Genomic DNA, 27784 nt, shown 5'->3' on the forward strand with positions numbered 1-27784 from the left:
GGTAGTTCCTTAATGAGTGAAAACGAGTCTATAAAAAAGGTTTATCCAATTAATGATTGTCGTTTATTGACGAAATAATCGAAATAAGAAGTTAACTAAGAAAACCTGTAACTCCATAATCGATGCGTACAGGGTGGATTGGTTTAAGAACTGATTTTATATTCGAAAATATGAAGAAAAGTTGGTGTAAACATTGGTCTGCAAATCTTCTAAGAGAACTATGGCCCTTCGAACGTGACTTTAAGACTGTTAATTTACGTAGTTCTGCAATTTTGTTTCTTACTTTATTATTGAATTGATTTTTATGCTTTGTTATTGTTTCATATCTTCTATCAAAAAAAGTTTTGTTTTGTTGGATAATTTCACTATCCAATTTCAGCCTCTCACTTTGCAATATTTCCTTTAAAGCGACACATTTCTTAAACGGTTTGTCCTACGACAATTTATCATGAATATCTTTTCTATGTAATTTTAGACAAGAAATCACATTTCGTTATTAAATTGTCATAAAAGTTAAGGATACAGGAATATGTTAAGTAGATATAGTTCTCCCCTTTGGTGCCGCACGCCATTCCGTATTTCTTAGAGGCCACCTTCGAAGGAGAGTAGCTCCCTTAAGAGATTTTTGCGGACCCATTTTTATATAAACTTTTTTCATATTTTCGAATGTAAAATCAGTACTTGAAATATTTTCTTCTATTTTATTTACACCCTGTATTTCGTAGACTTTTAGACGACACAAATTTAAGCAATAATAAAAAATAAACTGCTACCCCTTAATTTAATTGAATTGAATTTTTCCTATTAGGCCTAAGCAAAATAACAAATTTTTAAACAATAACATTTGAAATGCAATTTTATACGCTTCGACTTGTGGTCCTCAGAATGTGACCGATGTATAAATTATACATATTAATGAAGTATCTTCCTTTTTGTATAAGATTTCCTGAGAAAGAATAATGTTTCAAAACAAAATCTATTTAGCCATCTGATGATGGGAGTCAGGAGTCGCGATTTTAGTTGTTAATAGGAGGAATATGAACCCAGGATTAGTAGGTCGACAGTTCCGTATACAGATGGCGCGCTCGCAAAAGCAATTTCAACTGATGTTTTTCAAAATGGGCCTGTTTAGTTCCCATAAACCTACTGAAAATTGTATACAGGGTGTCCCATATTCGATACTCAACATGGAGATTTCGGAAACCGAGGTACAGAGTTGATTAAATGGAGATAAAGTTGTGTATGAAAGGAGCACTTTGCCTTTTTAACTATTTAAACATTTCGATTACTTTTGGAGATATTCGACAAAAAAATCGAAAATTGCTATTTTCTTTTTATTTTTTTCTGCCTTAAATTATAGGGAAACATGAAAATAGTTTTTCGGAAAGACGATGTTTCGGTTTTTCAATACGATTATCAACTTTTTTTTTAATAGAGACTTGACCGTTTTTTTTACGAATTTGGTTTCAATCATTGAAAATTGAAAAATAACCATTTGTCGCACTTGCCGATTTGCAACGATAAATCAAAAATATTCTTTGCCAGCATTTTGAAAATATATTTTATACATTTTGGTTGTTGATTCAAGTCTGGGCTGTAGGCAGGCCACTGAGCCGCACCACGGTTACCCATTCACTTATTCGGAAATATTTAGTTTAGTAATAATAATATAAATAAAATAGATGAGTAGGCCGCGTCTGTGACACCAATCGCTATGCTTGTAATGTGATCAATATCTAATATTTATTGAGCTATTCATTTTGACGTAGGGGTTTTCAGTTTTTACCATGAAAGTGGAGTAAGTAGGATGCCCTAATGCAGAATGTGAAAATGTTGAGGTATTATTTCTCTTGACAATAAATATTTTTGATCTAAACATCTCAAATCATTAAGTATGACACATAGCGGTTTTTGTAATTATCAATGACTAGCCGAATTCGTAAAAAAATGGTTAGATACCTATTTGAAAAAAAAGGTGATGATGGTATTGAACAACCAAAACGTCGTATCTCTAAAAAACTATTTTCATGTTGTAGTGCGGGAAAAAGTACCTTAAGAAAGTGTTCTCCATTTTCACGTTTCTCTGTAATTTAAGGCAGAAAAAAGATAAAAAGAAAACAGCAATTTTCGGTTTTTTCAGGAAATCTCCGGAAGTAATCGGAATTTTTAAAGAATTAAAAAGTAAAAATTGCTCCTCTCATAAAGACACAATTTTGCCTTCATTTAACCGACTTTGTATCTCCTACGGTTTCCGAGATCCCACGTTGAGAGTTGAAACTTGGACACCCTGTACACAAGCAGTCTAAATAAATATGGTTTTCGATGTAACCGTAAGGTAGAATTATTGAGAGCAGAAGAGGAAAAGTTGCAATGATGAAGTATTTGTGTTTTGTTAAAGTATTTAAAGTCCCAAATGGCTCGTTTTTATTGTTTGTTCCTCATTTAAATTTATGAATACACGAAGTACCGGAAAGTTAATTATCTAGTTTGTTTGATCATTTCGAATACAATAAATCTGTTAAACCAGAATAATAAATAATGTTTTTTAAAATTATTTGTTGCTCATGTAAATACAGAAAAACATCTCTAAAGCAAAACTTGTGGAGTAAAAAAAGCATTTTGTGGATATATGAGGTACAAGTATGTGAATAGCTTCTTTTTTTTTATTTAGACGGCATGCTTCCAAACATTTGTCTCAGTTTTTCTCAAGGAGAAGGCGTTAAAATATTATTTATTAATTGATCAAATAATCTATATTAATTTTAAATTCAGGTAGATGAGATGTAAAGCTCTCTTATTTTCCATAAAGTTTTAAATGATGTGGCTGAAATTAGATACTGAATGATTTTCTACATAATTTAATGAAGAAGTTGACTTGGAGGTTTAGAAAACTAATCAAATTTTACGGTGTTCGTGAGAAAAAGCATTCTGGTCTACTAGACATTTTTTTCTTAGATAAAAGTTTAGATGTTATTTCCAAGGTACTCTTTGCAAAAAAAGGGTTTTTGATATTTGCACCGAACTGAAAAGACAATTGAATTTGAAAATGTAAAAATTCAAGATGGCGTCGATAAGGGAAACTCGAAATGTCGGATTTCAAATATGATATCGCTACGTAGAAAAGCAAAAGTTGCACTGTTGAATTGTCGAAGAAAAATGTTTTTCTAAAATTTTATTTTTTTTCGAATACCTCCGAAAGTCATAGGATTATTTACATTTTGAAATGGTATATTCCTAAACTACAAATTGAACAACTTTGCATTAATTTAACCGACTTAATTATAGATAAGTTCCAGCAATGAACGCTTTGCATACAGTTATCGAAGAAAGTAACCGAGAAGTCAATGTTGACGTTCAATAAATTGCAATTTCAATTAATTATTTACGCATGTTTTTTCTCCCTCTTTTCTTTCCTATCAAAAATGTCTCTTTTAACAAAACCGTGTTATGTATTCATTTGTGACATGATAGTGTGTGAGCGAGTGAATGCTACTTACTTCAGTGATTGTTCTTAACATATCATGCGTCATATTTTCTCGTTAATATTTTCACTGCTATCCTAAAATTTGTATGGTCACAAGGAGCGGACAATTTTTTTCAAAATAGGACTATAGACAGATTGGTGTCACCTTTCAGTGCCATTCACAGTCAACGTGTTAAGGCATTTTATTTTTATTTTGACGTTGGGAAAATCATGGGCATTCTTGAGCATCTTATGTTTCAAGCGGCATGGTTCTCCATATTCAGTTGGTGTGAAATTACAATGGTTTACAGTGGTAAATTTTATGAGGAGTGGAGACCAATGCTTTTCATAACTATTTCGTCGTATTCCATTTCACAAAATATGAGAGGTTGAACATTTCAGAAACATTTATGAACCGGCCAGCACACGATAGAGTTCGAAATCTATCCTACGATATAAAACGTGAATTACTATACATAATTATTGTACAGAATGAATTTTTGCGTGTTTCCAGTTTTCCTGGCCTTGATCCAGGAGGATTATGCGTTCTGGACCGGAAGAGTGATTGGCCCGCGGGGGGTCCGCGCGCGCGCCAATGCTCGCCCTCGACACGCCTTCCGGTCGGGGTTGAATTACTCTCTCTCTGTTGAAAAATACATTAGCAAATATGGATGGGTTTTAGTCCCCATCAATTAAGCATGTCCCCATTAAAACAATACGTACCTCTAGTATCGCGATACCGAAACAATAATCCTTTGAATATTTCATTAATAAGTCGGCATCAGCGAAAAAAAGTTCATTGCGAAATGGGAAACGACGCAAGCATAAATATCTTTCACCAGTAATATTACATAGTCACCTATACATACAGAGTGGCGTATTTAAAAGTATAAATGTCAATATCTTGAAAATTATGTCGCCAATGGAAAAATAAAAAAATACGTCTACCATAATATGATAGGGAAAGATGATTGAAGGTATGATCACTACCCTCTACCTAATGTACCCCAGCCACCCTAAGTCATTTTTTTTAATAGCACGAATGGAATTGCGACATATCATCGGAAAGTATTTTCAATAAGCTTTTCAATGGTACCAAAGTTTCTGGAATTGCGCCCTCAAATGTATGCGATATTGCCTAAAGTGCTAAATCTATAAGTAAGATACCTAGATAGAATTAAACGGTTTTCAATCACAAATACGTAATAGAACTGATAATTCATTTAAAGTTTTCTCGTAATTAAATCAAAGCGTAAGATTTGCCGTTTAATATTAGCAATTTTTTATAATAGGTATTCAAGATGTTATCCATTATTTTCCATGCAAGCGTACAAACAATATTTATATTCTTGACATACATCGTTAAAAGTTTCTTTAGGGATTGTACGACACTCACTGCTGATTTGCTGTCTTTACTCTTAAATTGTTTTTAGTTCGGTATTTAAAACTACAAATTTCAATGGCCTCTACAAAAAGGAATCCAAGGGTGTAAGATCGGGAGACCTAGAGAGCCACCCTGTCGTTCTTCTCCTTCTAATCCATTTTACGGGGTAATTGTTATCTAACAACTGCCTAATGGGCAGAACAAAATGTGGTGGTGCCCCATTCTGTAAAAATCTTAATGAGTTTTCGTCCAGTTGTAATTCGCCATTTTCTTTCCGTTGATTCTCTGGCTCATAAATGATCAATTATTCAATAGCATTTTCTAAAAAATCACGGTATATTTTATCATTTAAATTACCGTTAATAAACAAAGGTCTTATGATACCATCTCCGAGGGTTCCGGCTCAAATATTCTGTTTTTGTAGATATTGAGTACTTGCATTTCTCATAACATGAAGGTTTCAATTACTCCAGATTCTACAAATGTGCTTGTTAAGAGTACCATTCAAGTAAAATGTGCACTCGTTAATGAAGCAGAAGGTTAAAAGTAGTCGTGACTAATTGGTAATCAAAGCTCGCATCATTTCGTAATATTTAATTCGTCGGTTTGGATCATTTCTACTCAATTCCTGATGAAATTGAGTGTTGTACGGATGAAATTTCTGTAACTTTAGAACTTTTCGGACCGATGCTGTTGATAGTCTAGTTAAAATAAATGCTTGAAGCATAGATAATAATGGATTTTGGGCAAATTGTCCCAGAACTTTGATTTGGGCAAGCTAATCTAATATTCTAGGTTCCTTCAAAATTTTGTATTAATTTCCTATCATAGGAAGAATAAATGTTCATTCTAGAATATCTCTGACGAAATATTTCTGTGGTTCGTAAAAAACAACGTTCTTTAGCACCACAAATAAAACCGATTTCAACCCGTTCCGTAATTGAATAAACAATGTTTTGGTTGAAAATTTGCGAAAAGAGGTGCCAAGTGAAACTTAGATAATAACCAAAATTCAACAATTCACTGGGCAGAAAAACATTCATAAATACCGATAAAAGAAAAAATACCTAATTTTCTACATTTATTATTATTATCAATTCTTTGAAAACAATACGCGTCAAGAATGTAAATATCGTATATAAATAATAGACTATTTTCGAACAGTTATTATAAAAGAATATTAGTGTTGAACGCCAATTTTTACGTTTTGATTTAATTACAATAAATCTCTAAGTAATTATCAGTTCTATTACTTATTTCTGATCGAAAACCATTTAATTCTATGTCTCGGTGCCTGACTCATGAATTTTGCATTTTAAGCATTACCGCATACATTTGAGGGTGGAATTCCAGAAACTTCCGTCAGTACCATTGAAAGCCAATTGAAAATGCTTTTCGATGATATGTCGCAACCGCATCCGTGCTACTATTAGAAAAAATGATTTGGGGTGGCTGGGGGACATTTGGTAGAGGGTAATGAGTTCATCATACCCTCAATCATCTTTCTCGATCATATTATGGTAAACGTATTTTTGGATTTTTCCATTGCCGGCGTAATTTTTAAGATATTGACATTTATATTTTTACAAAATCTATTCTGCATACAGGGTGGCTTGTGAAAAAATTGTTAAAACCACATTTTAACAATAAGGAAAAATTCAAACGTCGAGTTTATTTTTCAAAGTACTAACATTTTTTATTAAAATTGGTCCGATACGTTTTTAAAAAAAAATTATTTAATTATTGGATTGAAGGCCCGAATAAATTAGAACACAAGAAAAGAAACGAAATGTTAGTAATTATAGAATAAAAATTGATTTTCGATAAGGTATTTCACCTTCATTTTTATTCGAAACATTTACTTTACGGAACCAACGTTTTTAAGTAAAATCGACTTGATTATTCTCTTTTCGGAATTTTTTTTTTAAATGATGCAGAACTTAAAAAATCTTAATTTGCCTTTTTAGTAAAATTTTTTCATTGTAAAGTAAAATTGGAATAAGTCATATCTGAAATTCATTAGAAAAAAGTATTTTTGTACAATTCATGTATTATATTGTTGAAACTCACTTCGCTCGTCCTGCGGAACAGAATGACTCCACTGTAAACCAATTAGTCCATTACACCCCAAAATTATTGCAAAAATTAAGCAAAAAAACGCTGTGAATATCTAACATACCCTTCAATTCGTAGATAAAATAAAGGATAAAAAATATTCTCACATTTCTGAATTCATGTTAAACTCATTGTTCTAAAAAACCCATTTAATATTTAATAGCGGCATTAAACTCGTAGCACGGCCTTGGCTAGCCGCCCGCATTGACCTCACGTCTTTTAAAGGAATAGTGCGAGTTTTCACACAATGACAAATGCTTTTCAATTATAGTTATTAGCTTGAATCCCGGTCAACAGTTAGTCTGTCGCGTTGATTGTGATCGTATACAACTTTTCTTTTACAATAGTAAATGTGTTTACATATTTTTTAATGTATTAAATGTTCTGCATATTACTCTTGTAATATTGAAAGTCACGAAGTAAAAATGTATCAATATGCCATTAAGGCATCGAAAATCACCCAAACGCCCCTTTAGTCGATCAGTTAAAAAATATCATAAAATGTTGACTCATCCGGTATATCGTATACGAATGAAATCATCGAAAATTCTTTATTCTGTGTTAGACTTATTTGATGCACTTACCAGAAATTTAAATTCCGTTTCATAACAGAAACTCTTCTTGGTCAAACTTTGGAAAAATATGCGGATAATGTAAAATATATCTGTTTGTCCAAATTTCAGAATATTTTGAGACTCAATTACCTTTTTCAAACATGCCGCGTTTTCAAGTTACTTTTCTTTAAAGTTAGAGTAAAAAGGAGCATCATTCGGTTGGTTTGGCCAGCAGTATAGTACACATTAAGTTAGTCAAAGGTCCTGAAAATACTTAAAGCTAATAAAAGCTACAAACTGGTTTAAATGGATTTAAATATTACACAAAATATAAAGAAGCATTTATTTGCCAATACTAAAAATCAATCTAAATAATTAACGTACAAAAGCAAGGCCTCAGTTTACCTTACAGACCCCCGCAGGGGCGGAAACAGGCGTGTCTTCCCCTCTCTACTTTCGAAGCTTTTCCTTGCAGGTATGTAACAGCTTTTCGGCTTTTCCAATACTTGTTGGTTATTTCCTGTGGCCCCGGCTTAGCTGAAGCATCAAATTGCCAATCGTAAATCAACAAATTATGATACGAACAATTATTATGGTTTGGATTTAGTTTTTTTACTATTAAGAGTTAAGTTCATTAAAGGGTGATAATGAGTTTGTGCGTTCGGAACGGAATGAATCAGGATGATCAGCAGGTGCCGTCGGTGGGTTCAAATCAAAGTGATTTAGGAAGACCGGTGGTAAGTTCATCATGTTCATGTAATAATTAAAGCGATAAAGGAAATGGATCCCACAATTTTTTTCCTTTTATAATGTGGATTTGTACGTTATTTGTTTGACACTGTCTGTAATTTTGTTAGATCCAGTGACACTTTTTAACAGTTAACTGATAGTCAGAGCCCTGCATGCAACTTTAAATGTTTTTTTTTTTTGAGTAAATTCTTTTAGCTTAATTAAGTACGTAAGTCCTTATACACAGCGGGTTTTGGTGTATAGTTATGTAAGGTTTTAAGTAACAAAAATAATATACAAATTTTTCATTATGTCATATATTCATAATTTGCTTCTTTTGATATATGAGAGGGATTATTTACAGCTTCTGGTTTAACTTAAAGTTTAGATGTTTTAAATATAAGGTTCCACATATTTTTACTTTTACATACTTGGAAATGGCATAAAGTTTCCTTTACATTGGATTCAAAATGGCGTCAAAAATACTTTTTTTAAAAACGTTATAATGACGCCATATTTTTCAAAGTGTTTTGCTTTATAACAAAATCAAGAACTAGACTTGTAACATAAATAATTATCGCTTTTGCCAAATATTTTTATAACAAATAAGTGCGTGTATGTGTTTTTCTAAACGTATGACAATCTATAAAACACAAAAAATAACAATATTAAAATACGGTGACAACAAAATATCCAATAGGGCGTCACCTGGACAAACTGAAACTTAAATTGTTTTCATGTCCAGAACGTCTCAAATTTTATGGTTTTCCGGGGTACATCTCAGTTACTATTAAAGTGAGGCACATACAAGGTGTCCTGTAGGTCAACGATATCTCTTGGAGGGTAGATAGGCCAACTTAAAATAAGTCAACCTAAACTTGCCTTCGTTCAAAAGTTGGTAATAACAGAAATACAGGACGTCAAAAGTGTAAAAAAAATTTGTGATTCGGGAATTTTTTAATTGAATTCGGGAATTTCTAAAGATAATAAACTCAAATTTATTGACGTTTCGGTGTATCTTCTAGAAGGCGCTAGAGGAGGTCATTAAGATTCATTTAAACTGCTAAAACTTTTTTGTGCCACGGTGTATGTCATTTTGAACTAGATAAATCTTTTCTTTCAACATTTTTATGCTTAAAAAATGTATACCTTATTGAAGTCGCTAGAAGAAACGGTTTCCGAGAAAAAAGCATCTAAAGCTGATGATGCATGCAAATTTATTGTTTATTAATTAATTATTTATTATTAATCATCGATAAATTTGAATTTTTCATTTTAAGAAATTCCCGAATACAAAATTTCGTGAAATTAGTTCGGAGCAGTGGAGACGTATTAAAGAAAATGTGATTTATTTGTTCACCTTTGACACTCTGTATTTCGGTTATTACCAACTTTTGAACTAAGGCAAGTTTAGTTAAATCGACTTATTTTGAGTTGGCCTATTCACTCTTCAAGGGATATCGTTGATTTACGGGACACCCTGTACATCGTAGCATACACATAGTAAATCTGTGCTCGATTTTTGTGAAACGAAAACTAATAGTGAGAAAAGAGGCGACGCCATCTTGGTTTTGAAACTTAATTTCGAAAAACTTAATTTAACAGCTCGAAAACGGGACAATTTTTCTATAGCAATATGATTGGAGTGAGTAAGAAAAACGTTGTCGGTACATTTGAAACCGAATTAGAAGAAATTGACCTTCCTTCATAATATTTTGTAACAGCATCATATCAATCCAATCATTATAAACGCACGTACAATAGTGTTGTTGTGGCCCGTAAAGCTCTTACTTATATTACCTTTACTAAAGAAAATTAACTTCTATAAATTAGCCAATTTAATTTACTTTCCCCTACACCCGACAAACACACATGAAACACCCATTTGTGGTGTCGACGTACCATTGTTTGCTTTTGTCATATTTGGCCCTATTACTTTGTTCTTTCACGAGACAATATCATTAGGTGATGAAACTGGTTTTCAATATGTCGAAGAGAAAAGCCTTTGTTTGATTTACTTTTAGGTTTTGTTTGGTTTTATTTATTTATTTTTTTTTGATTGATCGGATGAACTGATTTGAATAACTTTTGTTGTTGACAATGGCTTAAAAGTGGATGATTAATGAAGCCAATAAATTTATTCGTGTTACACAATGGGCATATTTTAATCAGCTAATAAAGTTTAGGGGCAAATACAGAAATTTCAACTTTACAAAAGAACATAAACAACTACAAAGTGTTTGTTGCAGGGTTGCTTATTCAGTTCCACGTCACCCTATTACCAGCACACTCAAGATCATTACAAGGCTCCGCATTCTGCCGGTAAGACTGCAAATTAGAAGGGACATTTATTTAGTTACATCATGAAATAAACCACTTATAATGCCAATTTCAGGAATATTCTCTACAGAGTGGCGGGAATCTTGGCACCAAGAAGGTAATACAGGAAATATACAGGGTGTTTATTTAAGTTGTCGCTATTGTTATCTCTAAAACTGTGGGAGTAGACAAAATCGGTTACATAGGAGCAAAGCTATTTTCGCGTCTATTTGGTTCAATTACAAAAAACTACTTTATTAAGACGGTTATTACGATTATGGACCAGTTTTTTATTTTATGTAAACGAGAAGACGCGGCGAAATTAGCTACTGATCTAATTAATCTGGCACGAATTCAATGACAGAGCGTTTGACATGTTCATTCGCCTTTGTCAGTTTTCGTTTCTTTACGTCTGCGACAGTTGTTAAGCTCTGTCTCTTTTTAGCTTGTGTTAAATACATTTTTTAAGAGATGATAACAATAAAACGTCTTTTTTGATGCGCCACATTTTTCAAATTGTATCTCTATACTGAATTCGAACTCTAGTCACGTGATTTCCATTAATCGTAAGTCTGATATGTGTTATTCGCCTGTTTTGTGCCAACAAAATAATTTTAAGAGCCGAAGAAAAACCACGGAAGCTCTCTACTTGTTGATTCAAAGATTAAAAGCATTATCAATTATGAATGCCCTAAATGGTCGACATGATCCCTGAGGGATATCTCTCACAACTCGGGAATTTTACAGGCGAAATTCCCGCCTGTTTTGATACAGCTACACTACGCTAAAGTAATTACCCTGCATTAGATCCTATACGAATTATTTATGCGAGGTTAAAGAGGTTTTTGTTATACCTAAATACATTAATGCTTTGTAGTAATAGTGTTAGAGGGGAATGATACAGAGTGGGCCATCGAAAACTTTCCACTTGACTTTGTGAGAATTTGCTAGAGAAAATTGAAAAACGCTCGGATCTATCAATTTTAGATTTAAGGGCGACACATTCCTTTCATATTATTATGAAAGTAAATGTCATCGTCTGGCAGGGGTGTTAGTGACCTTGAAATTTTTGAATGGAAAGGGGTGTCGAGTGGCAACTTGTTTTAAAACGCTCTAAATTCTCTTTTCAATGATACCAATTTTTCGTAATTTCGATTAGTAGTTTTCGAGAAAATACGTCATCAAAAATTTAATTTCTTACCATTTTTAGTCCAGTCAATGTTGAAAATGGCCACCACCAACCTCCATATAATAATACAGGACTTGTTCGAAGTATTGTCGGATATTTTGAAATACTTCAGGTATTATTTGGCGGCATTTGTATACAATCCACTGACGTAAGTCTTCTAAGTAATTTGGCTGTGTGGAATAAATTTTTGATTTTAAATAGCCAATAAAAAAAGTCCAGTGAAGTTATATCGGGAGAGTGAGCGGGCCACTCAATAGGATCTCTGCTACCAATGTACCTTTCTGGAAAATTGTCATTTAAAAATTGTCTTACTGTCATGACGTAGTGTGGCGGGACACCGTCTTGTTGGAAAATCACATTTTCTACGCTACATCGGTTATCTTCTTCGATAATAGTTGTTATTACTCGATCAATGGCGTTTTCTAACAACTCTACATTTCTTAAATTGCCAGCTAAAAAAATGGACCAACAATCCAATCTCCATAAATTCCTGTCCACACATTTAATTTTTCGGGGTGCTGGGTACATGTCTTCAGAAAAATTCTTGGATTAGAATATAACTAATAGCGACAATTATGTCTTTTAAATGTACCATTTAGGAAAAACGAACATTTTTCCGAAAAACAAACATTAAACAGAAACTGTAGATCAGTCAAAATGCGTTCACTTATCAGCTTACAAACGGGTTCGAGCGTTTTTCAGTTTTCTCCAGCAAACGCTCACAAAATCAAGTAGACAATTCTCGATGACCCACCCTGTATGTTGTTTCCAACATTTGTCTTAATTGTTATTTTTATTGTTGATCGTAAGTCTCCAGTCTATGTATTTCTAGCACACAACTCCGAAACAAACGACAGCGAGCAATATGTTCCGGAGCCGGATGGTTACGACACACAGAGTACAAATAATAATGGTGAGTTTGCAAAATCCCATTTGAGGCAACGACATACCTCAAGTTGCGACAATAATTTCTCATTTCACTAATACCTACGGGTGACAAGCGCAAACATTAAATTATAACTTCTAAAGATGAAGAAGTTAGATGACATAAAAGGACAAAAATTGAGACTCCCGCGGAGTTTTGATACACGAAATAAATTGACGTTTCGCTTCCTGAAAGACTCTCGGCTGCAGAGGTCGATCCCTCGCACAGCATGATGCATTGAAAAACTGACAAACGCGCGAGATGTACTAAAAATCGAGAGTTTATTCAAATACTCCCAACGAAAGCATTCCTTTTTCAGACATCAAACTGGAAGAGTCCCACGCTAACTTCTCAAGGACCCCATTCAGCCATTCTAGTTACAGCACCGAAAATTTCCAGGAAATTTACACGAACGCTTACCAGCACTCTGGATGTTTTTATTCGAACTCTCTGTACAATAGGATAAGCACGTTGCCGGTTCATAGGAATAATGAGGAACATCTTCCGAAGATAATATCAGAAAATTCACCCCACGATCAGACGATCAAGCAAGAACCTGGTGATAAAGAAAATGCTGGTGAGTGTTCGAATTTTTAGCGTAAGAACAATCTCTATGACGAACGTAGAAAGTGAAACTGAGCAGAAATATCTACAAAATAATTAAAATTTAAGTTTTTTTAATTACTTAAAAACTTCAAACTTAAACTATTTCTCGCAGAAAATAAATTTTCTATTCAATTAGAATTGACGGATCTCAACAACGAAACTTCCAAACGTTGATTATTATTATGATTTTTAATTCTGCTGTTTCGCCAAATATCCGGGGGCCATGTAATCCAACAAACCCAGGGGTGAAGATATTAATTGAGGGCAATCAATATTAATAAAGCGATTATGCAAGCAGGGCCCTTTCACTGTTAAGTCAACAAGAGGCTGAGGACGTTGGAAACGGTCTATATGGTGGTTTTAACAACCTGAACCATTTGATTCTTGTGTATAGTATAACACATGACGGCAATATATTTTAAACGTACTCTCAGTGCTTCTCCCTATTGATTTCTCGTAAAACCAATTTGCATCCCCAATTTTAAAATATAATAGGTTCATCTACAAGATCCCTTCAGTGCCTGTGGCACGGTTTTAAAACCTTACAATGAATTTTGATTGCCTGATAGCACATTTTTCTCACGTCTTTTTCACTCTTTGCATAATATTGGGAATACCAGGCAAATTCTACATTCTTCCACTTTGACTAGTGTAGCAATCCAACATTACCGTCTTGTGTGTAAATGGGAAGTTTCCTTTAATGCATTACTTTTTTGGATACTCAGATTAACAAATTTGCTCTATTAATGGCATGTGCAAAACTGAAAAAGGACAGAAAACCAGAAAATTCAATGATCTACCAGCATGCAAAAAATAAAAAGAAACCTTTACCTAAGAGAAATACATTACCACTCATGGAAGTATGGACACTTGATGAAAAGTATACTTAAAGACTTTCAAACAAGAAAAACATTTAATGAGGAATATATTAATGCGTAAAAGGAAACAAAAATGAACAAAATAGTAGAAAAAATGAACTTAAATGTTAAACTTTTTTTTTCGTCAAAAAAACCACCTTTTGTATTTATTACTGCTTTTATGACCCTAGGCATTCTTTCAATTAATTTTCTTAACTTATAATGCTGTAAATTTCTCTAGGCTTCTTGAAGAAGACCCTACAAATGCTGTTTAGACGTGGGACGCTTCTTTCTTATTATTCGGTTAAGCTCATCCCATAGCAACTCAATGGGATTGAGATCTGGAGTCTGCGAAGGCCATACCGTCATTTTGAGCGTTCTTTGTTCTTCTTGATGTGTTAAATAGTTGTTGCATAGTTTTGAAGAATGTTTAGAATCGTTGTCTTGCATCATTTCGAATCTATGTCCTATTAATTGCAGCCCAGATGGTATGACGTTTTCTGTTAAAACATTTTTATAATCTTCTTTTCTCATAATGCCTTCAATTTTTACTAAGCCTCCAACACTAGTCAAAGAGAAGTAGCCCCATACTAAAACAGCCACCTCTGTGTTTGACAGTCTGAGCAATGCAATCTGGGATCATTTTTTCAGTCTTAAACCGACGTACGAAAATTCTTCGTTTCTGACTGAAAATTTCAAAGTTGGATTCGTCGGTCCATAATACATTTTGTCATTGTTTAATTGTATAGGAACGATATTTTTTTGCCCATTGAAGCCGTTTAGCCCTATTACCACGTCGTAACAGTGTTTTTTGGTCGCAATTCGATCATGAAGATCACCCTCTTGTGGGCGTCGCTTTATGGTGCTAACTGATATTGGTTTATCAGGGCCCCGATTAAACTCGGCAGCAATATCTGGACCGGTCAATTTTCTATTTCGTTTACTTGTCAGTTTAATGAACTGATACTGTGCATTGGATGTTATTCGCGATGGTCCAGGGCGCTTCTTTGTACCGTTGTAAAGTAAGATTTACTGTCAAAGCACAAACTTTTTATTTTTCGTAATATTATGCACTGATATTTTCACGGTGTAAAGTGAGAATAACTGAACGCGTTTCTATGGAGAGGGGCTTACCACGAGCCATTTGTGGCAACAATTTAAAGTAAAGATGTTAAAAAAGTCGGAATGAACAGTACAAGATCAATTGTCAAATTAACAAGTAAATGTAAACAAATATCTGTGTAACCATAGATACAGATAAAAAACAAAAGAATTCGAAGTGTTATGTGACGGTTTGAAATCGTAAAAGCGTTAAGCCTTCTTTTCTTATTTTTTTGACATAACAAGTATTTATAAAAAATAAACTAAAAAAAGTGACTGATTATTCTAATTCAAGACAATATTGTCTAAGAAAATGGTACAGAGTTATATTAAATAAAATTCAATATGAAAAACGTAATTATTTATTGCATAGTGGAATTTTAAGCAGGTGTCTATACTTTCATGAGCAGTAGTGTATTTAGGCAATTAAATTCGTCTTTGAAACAAAAAACACGAGTGTTACTTCAAAAACGTTTCATCAAGTCATTTCAAATTTTTTGTTGCTTTAAGACAAATTAGCATTGTTGTCCGACTCGCCAGATTTAAACCCAAGAGATAAGGTAAGAAAACCGGTAGTGAGCACTTTAAGGAAGAAATCTTACTATTTTGTATATTGACTTTAACAGTTTCGGCTGTAAGCGACATTTTCGCGTTTTTGAACTTATGTTAATCTCTTCCTCATAAGCCTGTTGTGTTGAAATACTCATTTGGATTTATGAACAGGTAGAAATAATAGGTTTTTTGAAGGTTGTCAAATGCATCGGTAGTGGGCAGGAAATTTTCAGTAGTGGTCACAACTTTGTTCCGGTAGAGGACATGTCTCGTTTAATTAAACAGCAAGTATTGAAAATTTTGTAACACAAGAGACTATTTGTAATGAAATTTTTGATTTTATTATGTGTCAAACAGGAAAAATACAAATTTAGGAAGCGAAAAACAACAAAACAATAAAGTTTTCAACTCTAACTTTCAATTACAGACCCCCTATCCAGACATAGGGAGTCATTTAAGCTACTCAATGCGAACCACTCATCTTGCTTGTCTGTCTCCGTCTCACTTTCAATTCTTTGCGCTTAAACTTCCGCTTCTTTGCAACTTTTCCAAATCTTTTTCTCTTTTTTCTCTTTGCTCCTGTAATTTCTGCTTGACTTGTTGCTTTTCTTGCACCTTCTTTTTTTTAGTCAGTTCTTTTTCTTCACGTTCCTTTTGCTTAATATCAGCTTTTCTTTTCTTCCAATCTGTACATCTGCTTTCTTTTGTGCTTTGCCTTCATGGTACTGTTGCCATTCTCTTGAAGTCACTACGTTAGGTATTATTTCTGTGGATACCCATATAATTGTATATAATTTAGGGGGCTTTCAAACCATTTTAACAGTCTCTCACCGTTAATTGAAGCTCTAGTTATAGCCAAATTTTGTGGGACCCTTTTCGAGATAGACAGATTTCTTTTCAAAAATCCTTGAAACCATGTTCGACCGGGACGACCATTTGCAAAGGGGTTTGCTATTTTCTCAACATTGACTACATGTTGAACACTATTTAAAACCTGCATTTTAGTGATAGGAAACTCAGCCTGTGCCATTGACAGTATCCATTTCTTTAAATCACTTTCCTCTTTCACGCCAAGTGTCGAAGGCGGTCACTTTTTTCTCTTAACTTAATGCACTTTCTTCTTGAACCGTTGTAATGACGTACGCGGTACTCCGTATTTCTTCGCAATAGTTGCTAAAAGCCTCCTCAATCTAACTTTTTGCAGAGCATTTTCCATGGCATCCTGCGAGTAATTCCAAAATTTGGATTTCTCCCTCATAGTACTTGCGTTTTGGAGAACAAATCGTAAACAGACCACAGAGACTACCACGTATTGTATTTTAAAGGATTAAAACAATTCTTAGCGTATCAATAATTAAATATTTGACAGCTGTCAAAAATAAAAACATCATGCCCACTATTGGTTCACAAGTTCAGAATCTAATAGGACCGAAATACGATATGCTTACATGCCGAATTATGCTTAAGTAGTTACCGTAAAAAAAGGTATTTTGGTAAAAGTCGCAAAGTACCAGTAGTGGGTAGGAGTGCCCACTACTAAGACATGAAATTCTCTGAATCATTAGCGGGCACACATTAAAAAAACATCAAAATAATATCTCATGATATGTTACGCATTGAAAACGGGGTTTTTGTGCCTTTCTTGTTAGATTAAAAGCTTATATGCACAGAAATTGTGTGATATATCCCCCTGATGATCAAAATTTTATCCTTACTTCCTTATCTAATGTAGGAAATATTAGTGCGTCTCATGACACATCTATACATAGTCACAGTTTATACGCTCTTAAACCGGCACTGAGGCATAAAAGAAACTGCATTTCAATTTATTGACATTACAGGAATTAACGAACAAAATCGCACTTCTTTGAATATCATACGTAGAAACAATTTATTACCAATTGTCAAAGTTGAAAGTGCCCACTACCGGGACAGTGCCCACCACCGGTGTCCTTACCTTACGTGGTAAAAGTAAAAGCAGGCCAAATACCTACCAAAAAAATACATATAGCTTTAAAAGTTTTGCATTATCTGATTTTTCTATTTCAAAATGATTTGCTGCAAGAATTTTTTATATATATATATAATCTTTATTTCTCAATTAAGAAATGGGCTATCGACCAATGTGGTCTTTCTGAAATACAACTTAAAGGTATTAAAACTAATAGAAGGGAAGAAAACAAACAATTAGACAGCCGGAAAAATGAAAAACTCACTCCATGAAGTAGTCCAGCAGGGTTTTAGAGGGGAACAGGAATCGGTGTTGTCTCGTCTGTCTTGTTAGGCAAAAGAGGTTCAGTAAAGTCCAATTGTGATGGTTGTCCCTCCATTTCGCTTCTAGATGCGTTAGTCTTTCCGTTATTTTAGTCAGTTGTGTGCGTTCATACAGGAGTTCGTTGGAAGGGTTGTGCAAGGGGTTTTGAGGATGTCTAATTTTTGTTATTAGTCTTAGTGCGATTTGTTCTGTTACCTGTATGTGTTTTTTTGTCTTGACTGAAGCATTCGCTCTCAATATGTGTTCGTAGTCTAGTAACGGTCTGCAGATCGCTTTGTATATATTGGTTGCGGTTTTAGTACTGACTCCTTTGTCCTTGTACGTAAGTCCTCTGAAGTGTTTTGATCTTTTAATAACCTCCGATCTTACGTTTTGTACGTGTTTTGTAAATTTCAGTTTTTGGTCAAGTATTATACCGAGGTATTTTACTTCTTGTTTTGGTGAAGAATTTTTTATTATCTTCATATTTATGATTTATTATTATCAACGGTACCCTTTTCGTATCGATAAAAATTTGTTTACATATTTTTTTGTTAAATAAAGAATTCGGGGTTTATTTTAATGGGATGAGCTAATACCATTTTAGGGTTCAAAGCGAAACCATGAATAGCCAAGTGATACTACAAATTAATCGTGCAAGATAGTGGCTTTAGTGGAAGAAAGGTTAATCACACAAGTTTATAGCTGAGCGAATAGTCGTTTCCCAAGTCGACGTCTTCCGCATATGAAATTGCGATTTAGAAACTAACTCTGAGCAAGATAGACTCAGAAGTGGCTGTAGACGTGTTACTAACCAAAGACAGAATCGCTGTACATGGTGACCCAATTTTATCCAGCCAAATTTAAAATTTTGATTCTGCTAATGAAAGTAAACAAAATTAATTTTATAAACTTTAGTTCAATTTCTTCATCCATTCGGAGACATTGATGTTCAAAAAATTTCTAATTTGTCCACGCTTTAATTGTTTTTAAGAAGTTCTAAATAAATTTTTTTGCTTATTTCAAAGCACTTAATTTTCTTCGTCAGTTTCGTCGTTTTCAATGTTTTTATTTTGCCATTTATTGAACCCTAAATTACCGAGGAAACGATTAAAAGAGGCCTCCATTGTAAGTTACGCAACTTCGACATCTTTGAAATATCGAATGCATTGCAGCTGCTATTTGACATGGTGTTATAAGTTGACAGGAAGCTCGGATTGAAGCAATTAGCTCTTCTCTTGTTCTAGGAGGATTTCTGTAAACCAGAGCTTCTAAAGTTATCCACAACAAGAAGTCGAGTAGGGTAAGATCTGGAGATCTAGCAGGCCAGGCTACAGGTCTATTTCTTCCGATCCAGCGCTCAGCATAATTGCTGTTTAGCCAATTTCGAAAAAGTCGACTCTGATGAGCAGTACACCTAATTGAAATCAGTGATGCTGTCTTCCGTTTAACATCAAATCTTCCAAAAGAACAGGAAGCTGTTTTTGCAAGAAATGCAAAAAATATTTGGCATTAAGTCTATTTGTCAGAAAAAATAGACCTACAAGTCGATTGTTGATTAGTCTATTCCAAACATCAACGCTGAACTGACATTGAAAGCGATCTTCTTACGTGGAATAAAAATTTTTATGTGGCCATACATGTTTATTGCGCGTAATCAACAGACCTCTTCGAGTAAATGTAACTTCATCAGTCCACAAAATCATTTACAATTGTTGTCTATCGAGTTGCATAGCATTAATAAACCATTTGCAAAATCTAATACGCCTTTCAAAATCTCCAACTAAAAGTTCTTGCACTTGGCAAATATGAAAAGGATGCCTGTCGTCTCTTCTTAAAGTTTGTCTACTGGTTTCTCTAGGAATGTTTAATATATTACAGTCTCGTCTACTACTTTTATTGTTGAAATGATTGGCAATAACGTCATCTTGTTGAGGCACAACTGATGATCTCTCACAATAATAAACGATCTTGTTTTTTTAAGAACTCCATATACTCATACAAAAATTTCACGAGGGGATGGCGTCTTTGAGGAAATGCAACTATCTACAACCCTTGAACTTCTCTTGCGATACCCCAAGCATGGCTGTAATAAAAATGAATGTCAGCATATTTTCCATTCGAGTACATATAAAGCATTTTAATTTCGGAATTAAAAAATTACTATCAAGCAATATTAAATCACAACTAAATTATTGATTTGTAAATGAATCTGTAAAATAATAAACGTTTTTTGAAGTAAAAACTTTTCTCAGTCAGCCTGATAAGAACACTGTTTTTATTTTGGAAGTAAAAATTTCAATAAAGCAAATACTTTAAGAAATTTAAATGAAAAAAATTATGAGTTGAAATAAGCAAAACTCTTATTTGTAACTGCTTAAAAACAATTGGAGCGTGGATAAATTAGAAATTTTCTGAACATCAATATCTCGGAATTGATGAAAAATTAAATTAAAATTTATAGAATTAAATTTGTTTACTTTGATTAGTAGAACCTAAATTTTAAATTTGACTTGATAAAATTGGGTCACCCTATAGACACTGAACAATTCGGCGAGATCCTACTGTGGCAATATTAGAGCTTTGAAGAGAAGTTGGACCTGCACTTGGAGTTGTTATTTTCTGTTCAACGCTAAGAAGACGAATTATTCAGTTTGGTTTACAATATCATCGCCCAATAAGAATTCTTTGGCTACAATATCAACAAAGACTTCGTCGATTACAATGGGCTGAACAGCTCATACTTTTACCCGAAGAATTTTGGAATTTTGCTCTTTTTTCTGATAACACCAGAATTTGTCTATTAAACGATAGTCGCCGAATTCATATTTGGAGAGAACCAACAAGAGTTGTTCAACTTGCTTACAATTGCTGTGTGCCTTCTTTTCTGGGAGAAAGTATCATGTTTTGGGTTGGGATAATCTCCGACATATGCTTAGTTCACGTTTAAGCGACAATGACGGGCGATAGATACATTAGGGACATTCTGAATCCATGTCTTAGACTATGGCGTGGGGCTGTTGGTCATAGATTAGTCATCATAGATGACAGTGCCTATCCTCATAGTATTATGGTGGTAAATGACAACCTTTAAAGTGGGAGAATCAAATGTTTAGATTGACTTGCTTTGACGCCTGATATGATCCTTATAGAACCTGTTGAGGATATACTTTCCAGAGCTGTGAACTCTTGAAAAAATCTTCCCAAAACCATCCACGAGCTTGTTATTGTTGCTGCAAAAGAATGGCAGTATATTCCTCAAGATCTTGTAGGTAACCGTGTTTAAAACATAGACGTCTTTAAGCTTATATTGATGCCACGGGATGAAATATACTACGTTATTAATTTCTTTTTTACTTTAAAAATTTTGAAAGAAAATTTTCGTTTTTTGTCTTTAAAAAAATGTTTTTATTGTTTAAAATTTAATAATAAAATAATTCTGGTACAAATTAATTGATTTTTAATCACAATTCATTAATAAATAAATACACTACCGTTATAAGATTTGCCCACCTTAAAAAATATGTTCATCTCCAGTTTATGTTAAAGAATTGCAACGAAATATGTATTTTTAATTTAAAAACATGAAGATTTATATTATTAGAATACATCTAAGAAATTAGGCACTTTCAAGATAAATTTTAGATTCAATGATATGCCTTCGTTTATATCGAATCACAACGACACACAATCTTGGTATTCTATTCAGTAATTTTACAAGTGTTTCACTGGTGATTTCAGGCCACGCTTCTTTCAGCAAATTCCTGAACATTTCTGTTGACGTTGGATACATTGTTCGAACTTTCTGATCTCGTTCATCTCGCAGTAATTCTGTTAGGTTGAGTTCGGGCAATTGTGGTGGCCGGATCAACACATCAAGCTTATTTTCCTTTTTCTGTGACTACAAATATTCACATCAAATTTTTGAGGAATGTTTCGGGTCGTTATCATGTTGGAAAATAAATTTGGACTCAGACATTTAGCTCATAGATGACATTTACTCCTGCAAAATACTTAAATATCGTTCTTTCTTCATTATTCCTTCCACTTTGTAAAGTTTCCGAATGGAAACTCTTTCAAAGCACTTTCAGGCCATCACTGAACCTCCCCCATGTTTAATTGATGACACCAAACATTACTTAGTACAAAGTTCGCCCGGTTTTCTGTAAACAAAAACTCGACGCTTTGAGCCAAATAAACTGACTTTCAAAAAAACCGCAACAGCAAGAAGAACACATCGTACACGTTTGAAATTTTGGCATGATGTTGGGTTGTGTGATAGATAAAAACGATTAAAATATCAAAAGACAATTTTTTTGAATAAGTAAAAAAAACTTAATAATGGGTGGCATCTCTCCTTAAATTAATACACTCCTGTAAGCGACGTGGCATGTTCAAAATTAAATTGTCAATATCTTTTTGTGGTATTGTATCCCAGGCAATCTGCGCACCAGTTCGTAGAGTTCATTTATGGTCTCTGAAGAACGAGCTAAACGTTGAAGTCTCCAATCCACTATATCCCATACGTACTCTATTGGGGATAAATCTAAAGATCGAACCGGCTAAGACAAGCTATCCAAATTTTCGGTTTCCAAATACCTCAAAGTAAAGTTGGTTACGTGTGGTCGCGCAATATCCTGTAGGAATGTGATTCCAGCATGGTTACGCATTTATAGTACAAAAACCTGTTCTAAGACATTATTAATGTATTTCTGAGCATTTAATCGACCATAAAGGAAAACGAGAGGAGACCGACTACTATACTAGATGGTATCCCAAATCATGACACCTAGTGTTAAACCAGAATGGTGTCTTTCCACAAAGTCTAAATTTAATCGCTCTCCTCTGCGCCTTCTAACACGTAACCATCATCACTGAAGATAATCTTTCTCTACTCATCCACCCATTGCACCCTCGGACGACACTTCTCCAGTAGGGCCACCCTGTGGTCTCGTGTTAATGGAAGCCGATGCATAGGACGCTCTGAATTTATTCCGAAACTTTGAATTCTGCGATAAATAGTACTAAGGGGACTTTTTGATTTAGGGTGACTACCCAGTTAGCACTAAGAGACGGGATTGTTTCAATCGGGGCGCCTGTTGCTGAACGACGAAATCCCGATTTTTTCGTTGGTTCGTCATTCTTGGGCGACCACTACCACAATGACTATTTACTAACCCTTTGTTAGATCAATCTCTCCAAGCTCTTAGCACTGTTGATGCGTTTCAATTCAATTTTCGTGCAATGTCGCGGATAAATAAACCTGCTTCATGCATGCCAACAATTCTTTCTCTTTCAAAGGGAACTAATTGGCGGTAAGCTGCATTTTGGCGAATAAGAGGCATATTGCACCATCAAACGTTAAATATGATACAAATAATAATACCTTTATCGCTATCTATCCCTAGAGAAAGTTGCGAAAAGAATGGTTGTCACAGATAAGCAAGTAAAGAAAATTTTCATATTGCATCAAGTACAAACTCGAAATTTGAATAATTTCTTTCTCTTTACAAATCTAACATCATACCAAAATTTCAAATACCTGCGATGTGTTCTTGTTGGTGTTGCGTTTCTTTTGAAAGTCAGTGTATTTCGAATTTAGATTCGTCGCTCTATAATCCAATTGTCCAATCTTTATGCAACTTTGCCCACAGCAATCTTTTCCGCTCATTTGATTTTCTTAAGAATGGTTTCTTGGTAACGATTCTTCCATTAAGGCCACTTTTTGCTAGTTGCCATTTTACCGTGGTGATACGGATGAGATTGGTACTAGATAAATTTATGGTGGTAGCGATTTCCGGAGCTATGAGTCGTTTATTTATTTTGAATGTGATTACCATATTTTTATCTTTAATTACTGTTGTCACCCGTCGTTTTCCACACCGTTTTTTGTTGGATAAGAGTTGAAGATTGTTAATTTTTTTTACGTGGTAATTAATAATTTGGAAAGATATTTTTAAGTCACGTGCAATTTGGCGATTAGTTATACCAATTTTATGTTTGGGTACTATTAATGCACGAATATCAAGTAAGATTTGCCTATTCTTAGGTATAATTTTCAAATTTTATTCAAAAACACTAAAAAGTTTGATTAGGAAAATCACGTCCTTCTTTTAAATGATTTAACGCCTAACAGATACACAGAGGAGAAAAATATGATTGGTTAGTTGAAAGTTGCACAAACGCAAATGTCAACACATATCTTATTAAAAAGCCAAAAAACAAAGTACGCTAATCATATTAAAATTTTTTTCAGAACGACTTTAGCTCCTCAATATACACCGTGGTCAATTGAAAACTTACCACCTTAAAAATAGTAAAAACGGAAATGCATATGAAAGTTCTAAGTAAGGTGGTCCTCCAGGTTGCGAGGGGGAACACTTCTGACATTGTCTTTGTAAATCTAATAGTTACCCTTTGTCACCACGCTACCCCCACTTGAAAATTTTAAATGGTAATTCCTACCAACTTGCACCTCATATTAAAGATAACTAAGAGTACAAAATATCGGTGCATCAATTTGTCAAAGAATTTTCGAAAAATCACAGAAAAACAAAAAAAAGTCAATTTAGTGTTATTTATCAATGGAGCTAAAAACATCAACTTACCCGTAGCAAATGTGTAGCAATAACGTTTTTAGACTTGTGATTTTGTCACATTTAAGTCACTAGATGCTCAAAATGATTTCCATTTTGTACTAAACACAAATTATGTATAACCTACTTTCGAATTCCTGTCGGACCTTTTGAAAAATGGCTCTAGTAATGCCCTGATATTCTGCTGTGATGCGATTTTTTAGTTCATCAATGTCTTCAGGATTTGATTTATTAACAATTGATTTAAGATGGCCCCAAATTAGAAAATCAAGAGACCTTGGGGGTTATTCAATTGCTCCTCTTCTCCCAATCAATCTACCTGGAAATCGGCCATCAATCCATTGTCGCACCGGTACGACATAATATGGTGGTGCTCTGCCTTATTGAAAGTGTAAAAGATTTTCATTGGGTACATAATAACTGTTGTGGTCTACTTGCGTAGCTACAGCTCCTGTGACAAGATGATTGACTCTTGTAACATATGGTATGAGAGGTATAATTCACTAACAAGGTTATCGTCGATGAATAATGGTCCAATTACAGTATCTCTCAATATTTCAGTTCATACATTAACTTTTTGAGGCCACCGAGTATGGCCTTTCTGAAAAACATGAGGATTTTGGTCGCATCAATAACGATAATTCTGCTTGTTAATAAAACCATTTAAATAAAATGTGCACTTATCGGAGAAACAGATATTTTTAACAAGATTTGAGGTAGTGGTAATCAGTGTTGTCATGCTTTCACAAAACTCAATTCTACGATCGGGATCATCCGCAGTCAGTACCTGATGAATTTGCATTTTGTATGGGATAAATTTGTGTATTTTTGTCACTTTCGCAATAGAACCAATTGAAATTCTAGTTTGACGGGATATTTTTCTAATTAATGTGGTTGGTTCAGCCACAGATTGCTCCAACAGTTCAATTGTGAAAGCCTCATTCAATACTCTCGTTTAATTTCGTTTTAAATTGGCTACTGATTGAAATTGATACCGAGGTTGTAAATTCTTCTGAAAGTTGTTTTATGTAGACATCAGAAATATTTTTGTGAGGATATTTCTCATTAAAAACCCTAGTGATCTGCCGTCGGGATTGATTATTCGTATCATACATTAAAACAATTTCTATTTTTTCTTCTACAGAATATACCATGTTAATTGTGATGTTAATGTCATACTATCGTACACAATTTAACAAATACTAAATAGCAAAATCTTTGCAAAATGAGTTTCTGTCCGAAAACGATGATTGGAATGTGTCCCATCTGACAAAAAATATTTATTTATTTAATTGTTGAGCAAAAAGAAATATCAAAAAATCTAAGGAGTTTGAAGATTTATTGCATGTATTTGAAATTGTGGTATTAGCTTTTCCTTGATTTTTCGAAAACGCTGTGACAAATCGAGTTTCTTAATACACCGGTATTTTGTACTTTTAATTGCCTTTAATATGGGATACAACTAAGTGGGGAATGCCATTTAAAATTTTCAAATGGGAGTAGCGGAATGGTAAGGGGTGACTATTAGATTTACGCAGATAATTTCAAAAGTATTCCTCCTCGGGACTTGGAAGACCACTTTACTCAGTGTTTTCATATGCATTTTCGTTTTTATGATATTTGGGGTGGTAAGTTTTCAAATGAACCCTCTGTAGACAATTCCCTTGGTTGTAAAAATGAAATTTATAGTCGTAGCCAAATATAATTACAAGATAATTTTAAGATTTAATTTTGCGTTATCCATCGCTTACTTGAAGATATTGTACCCCGGTTTTGTTTAATAAAAATATAACCATGGGTACATACTTATGGATGGTAGAATATTTCATATTTTTTGCACCACATAATGAAATATCCAAGAATTGAGGTGATGCATAACTTTTGAAGCTATGTGCATATTACCTCATATTTAAGAATTGACACATTTTGACAGGTCCATTTAAGCCTCAATGCGACAACCTACGACCTCAGGCCAATCACGACAAACCGATATGGAAACAATCAAATCATAGTAAGCAAATAACTCTTTTTATTACTATTAACTCTCATATCTGTGCTGAATATCCACAATATCTAGATACAAAAATCGAAAACGACCATCCTAAAGAGAACAACTTCCAGAGCACCACGTCATCAGGAAGGAGAGGCTCTCTCCAACTTTGGCAGTTTTTGGTGGCCCTGCTCGATACTCCGGACGTCAGTGCTGGTTGTATCGCCTGGACTGGTCGAGGAATGGAGTTTAAGTTGATTGAGCCAGAAGAGGTAGGTATCCATAACCAAAAAGTTGCCATAACAAAATTCTGCAAAAAGGTGGCCAGGCGGTGGGGTGCCCAAAAAAATCGTCCAGCAATGAACTACGATAAACTCAGCAGATCTTTGAGGTATTACTATGAGAAGGGAATCATGCAAAAAGTTGCAGGTATGTTTTCTAACGATAGAAAAAATACATGTTTTACACGCATGCGTGTTCACACAAAAAAAAACGTTATTTGCAGGTGAAAGATACGTATATAAGTTTGTTTGTGATCCAGAAGCACTCTTCAATATGGCCTATGGAGGACATCAAGACCCGGGTATGAAGCCCACGAGTAAAACTGAACATTTATCAACATCAGTGGCACCGAAATTCGAGGCGCACAACTTGGCTTATACAGACATGATTAGCTTTTACAATTGCGGGCTTGCTCACACTTATCAGCCTTTGCTCCATCCGTATCTACAAGATTCAAGAGCTAGCAGATATACCTAGTTCTGGCAAAATTTAACCCAATTAGTTGAAAGTATATGTATGGTACGCCAAGTTGTTAAAAATGTTGGTTAAAAAAGTTACCCATAAATTAGCTAAGATTGTCGAAGCAGCCGCTCGGCTTACTTCTATAGTACGTATCGTTGTACACATGCGTAAGACGAAGGAAACTGTAATCTTCAAAACACGAAAATGTGTGCTCGCTCTTCATCACTAATTAAAATGAATATATCCTGCCGTATGCCAATCATTGTATCACAAAGACAAGTGTGTGTCTATATGGGTACACCACTATAAAGGCAAAAGTCCACTCCCAAGAACCCCATGCAATCCCTCTTGAAATATTCTGACTAACAACTAGGACAGAACACATTTAGCTTGGTCTCTTCATTTT

The 27784-nt window shown here is 34.2% G+C and overlaps 1 protein-coding gene across 1 annotated transcript; it reads left to right on the plus strand.

Moving 5' to 3' along the window:
- The first annotated feature begins 8009 nt into the window (after positions 1-8009).
- On the plus strand, positions 8010-27500 carry LOC136410355 (ETV5-related protein Ets96B-like). Its single transcript, XM_066392486.1, has 9 exons — positions 8010-8253; positions 10495-10567; positions 10641-10682; positions 12586-12666; positions 12998-13255; positions 26578-26655; positions 26722-26906; positions 26955-27063; positions 27140-27500. Exons 1-9 carry the CDS (start codon positions 8164-8166, stop codon positions 27391-27393), a joined length of 1170 nt encoding a protein of 389 aa, XP_066248583.1. The 5' UTR covers positions 8010-8163; the 3' UTR covers positions 27394-27500.
- The last annotated feature ends 284 nt before the right edge of the window (positions 27501-27784 follow it).

This window comes from Euwallacea similis, chromosome 8 (genome assembly GCF_039881205.1).
Source record: "Euwallacea similis isolate ESF13 chromosome 8, ESF131.1, whole genome shotgun sequence".
NCBI classification, from domain to species: Eukaryota; Metazoa; Arthropoda; class Insecta; order Coleoptera; family Curculionidae; genus Euwallacea; species Euwallacea similis.

Excerpts from the sequence above, each read along its gene's own strand:
- LOC136410355 (XM_066392486.1), top strand. The coding sequence starts at position 8,164 with ATGAGTTTGTGCGTTCGGAACGGAATGAATCAGGATGATCAGCAGGTG. Across the intron at positions 10,568-10,640 it reads CAAGGCTCCGCATTCTGCCG|GAATATTCTCTACAGAGTGG; the intron begins GTAAGACTGCAA and ends TGCCAATTTCAG. Across the intron at positions 10,683-12,585 it reads GGAATCTTGGCACCAAGAAG|CACACAACTCCGAAACAAAC; the intron begins GTAATACAGGAA and ends ATGTATTTCTAG.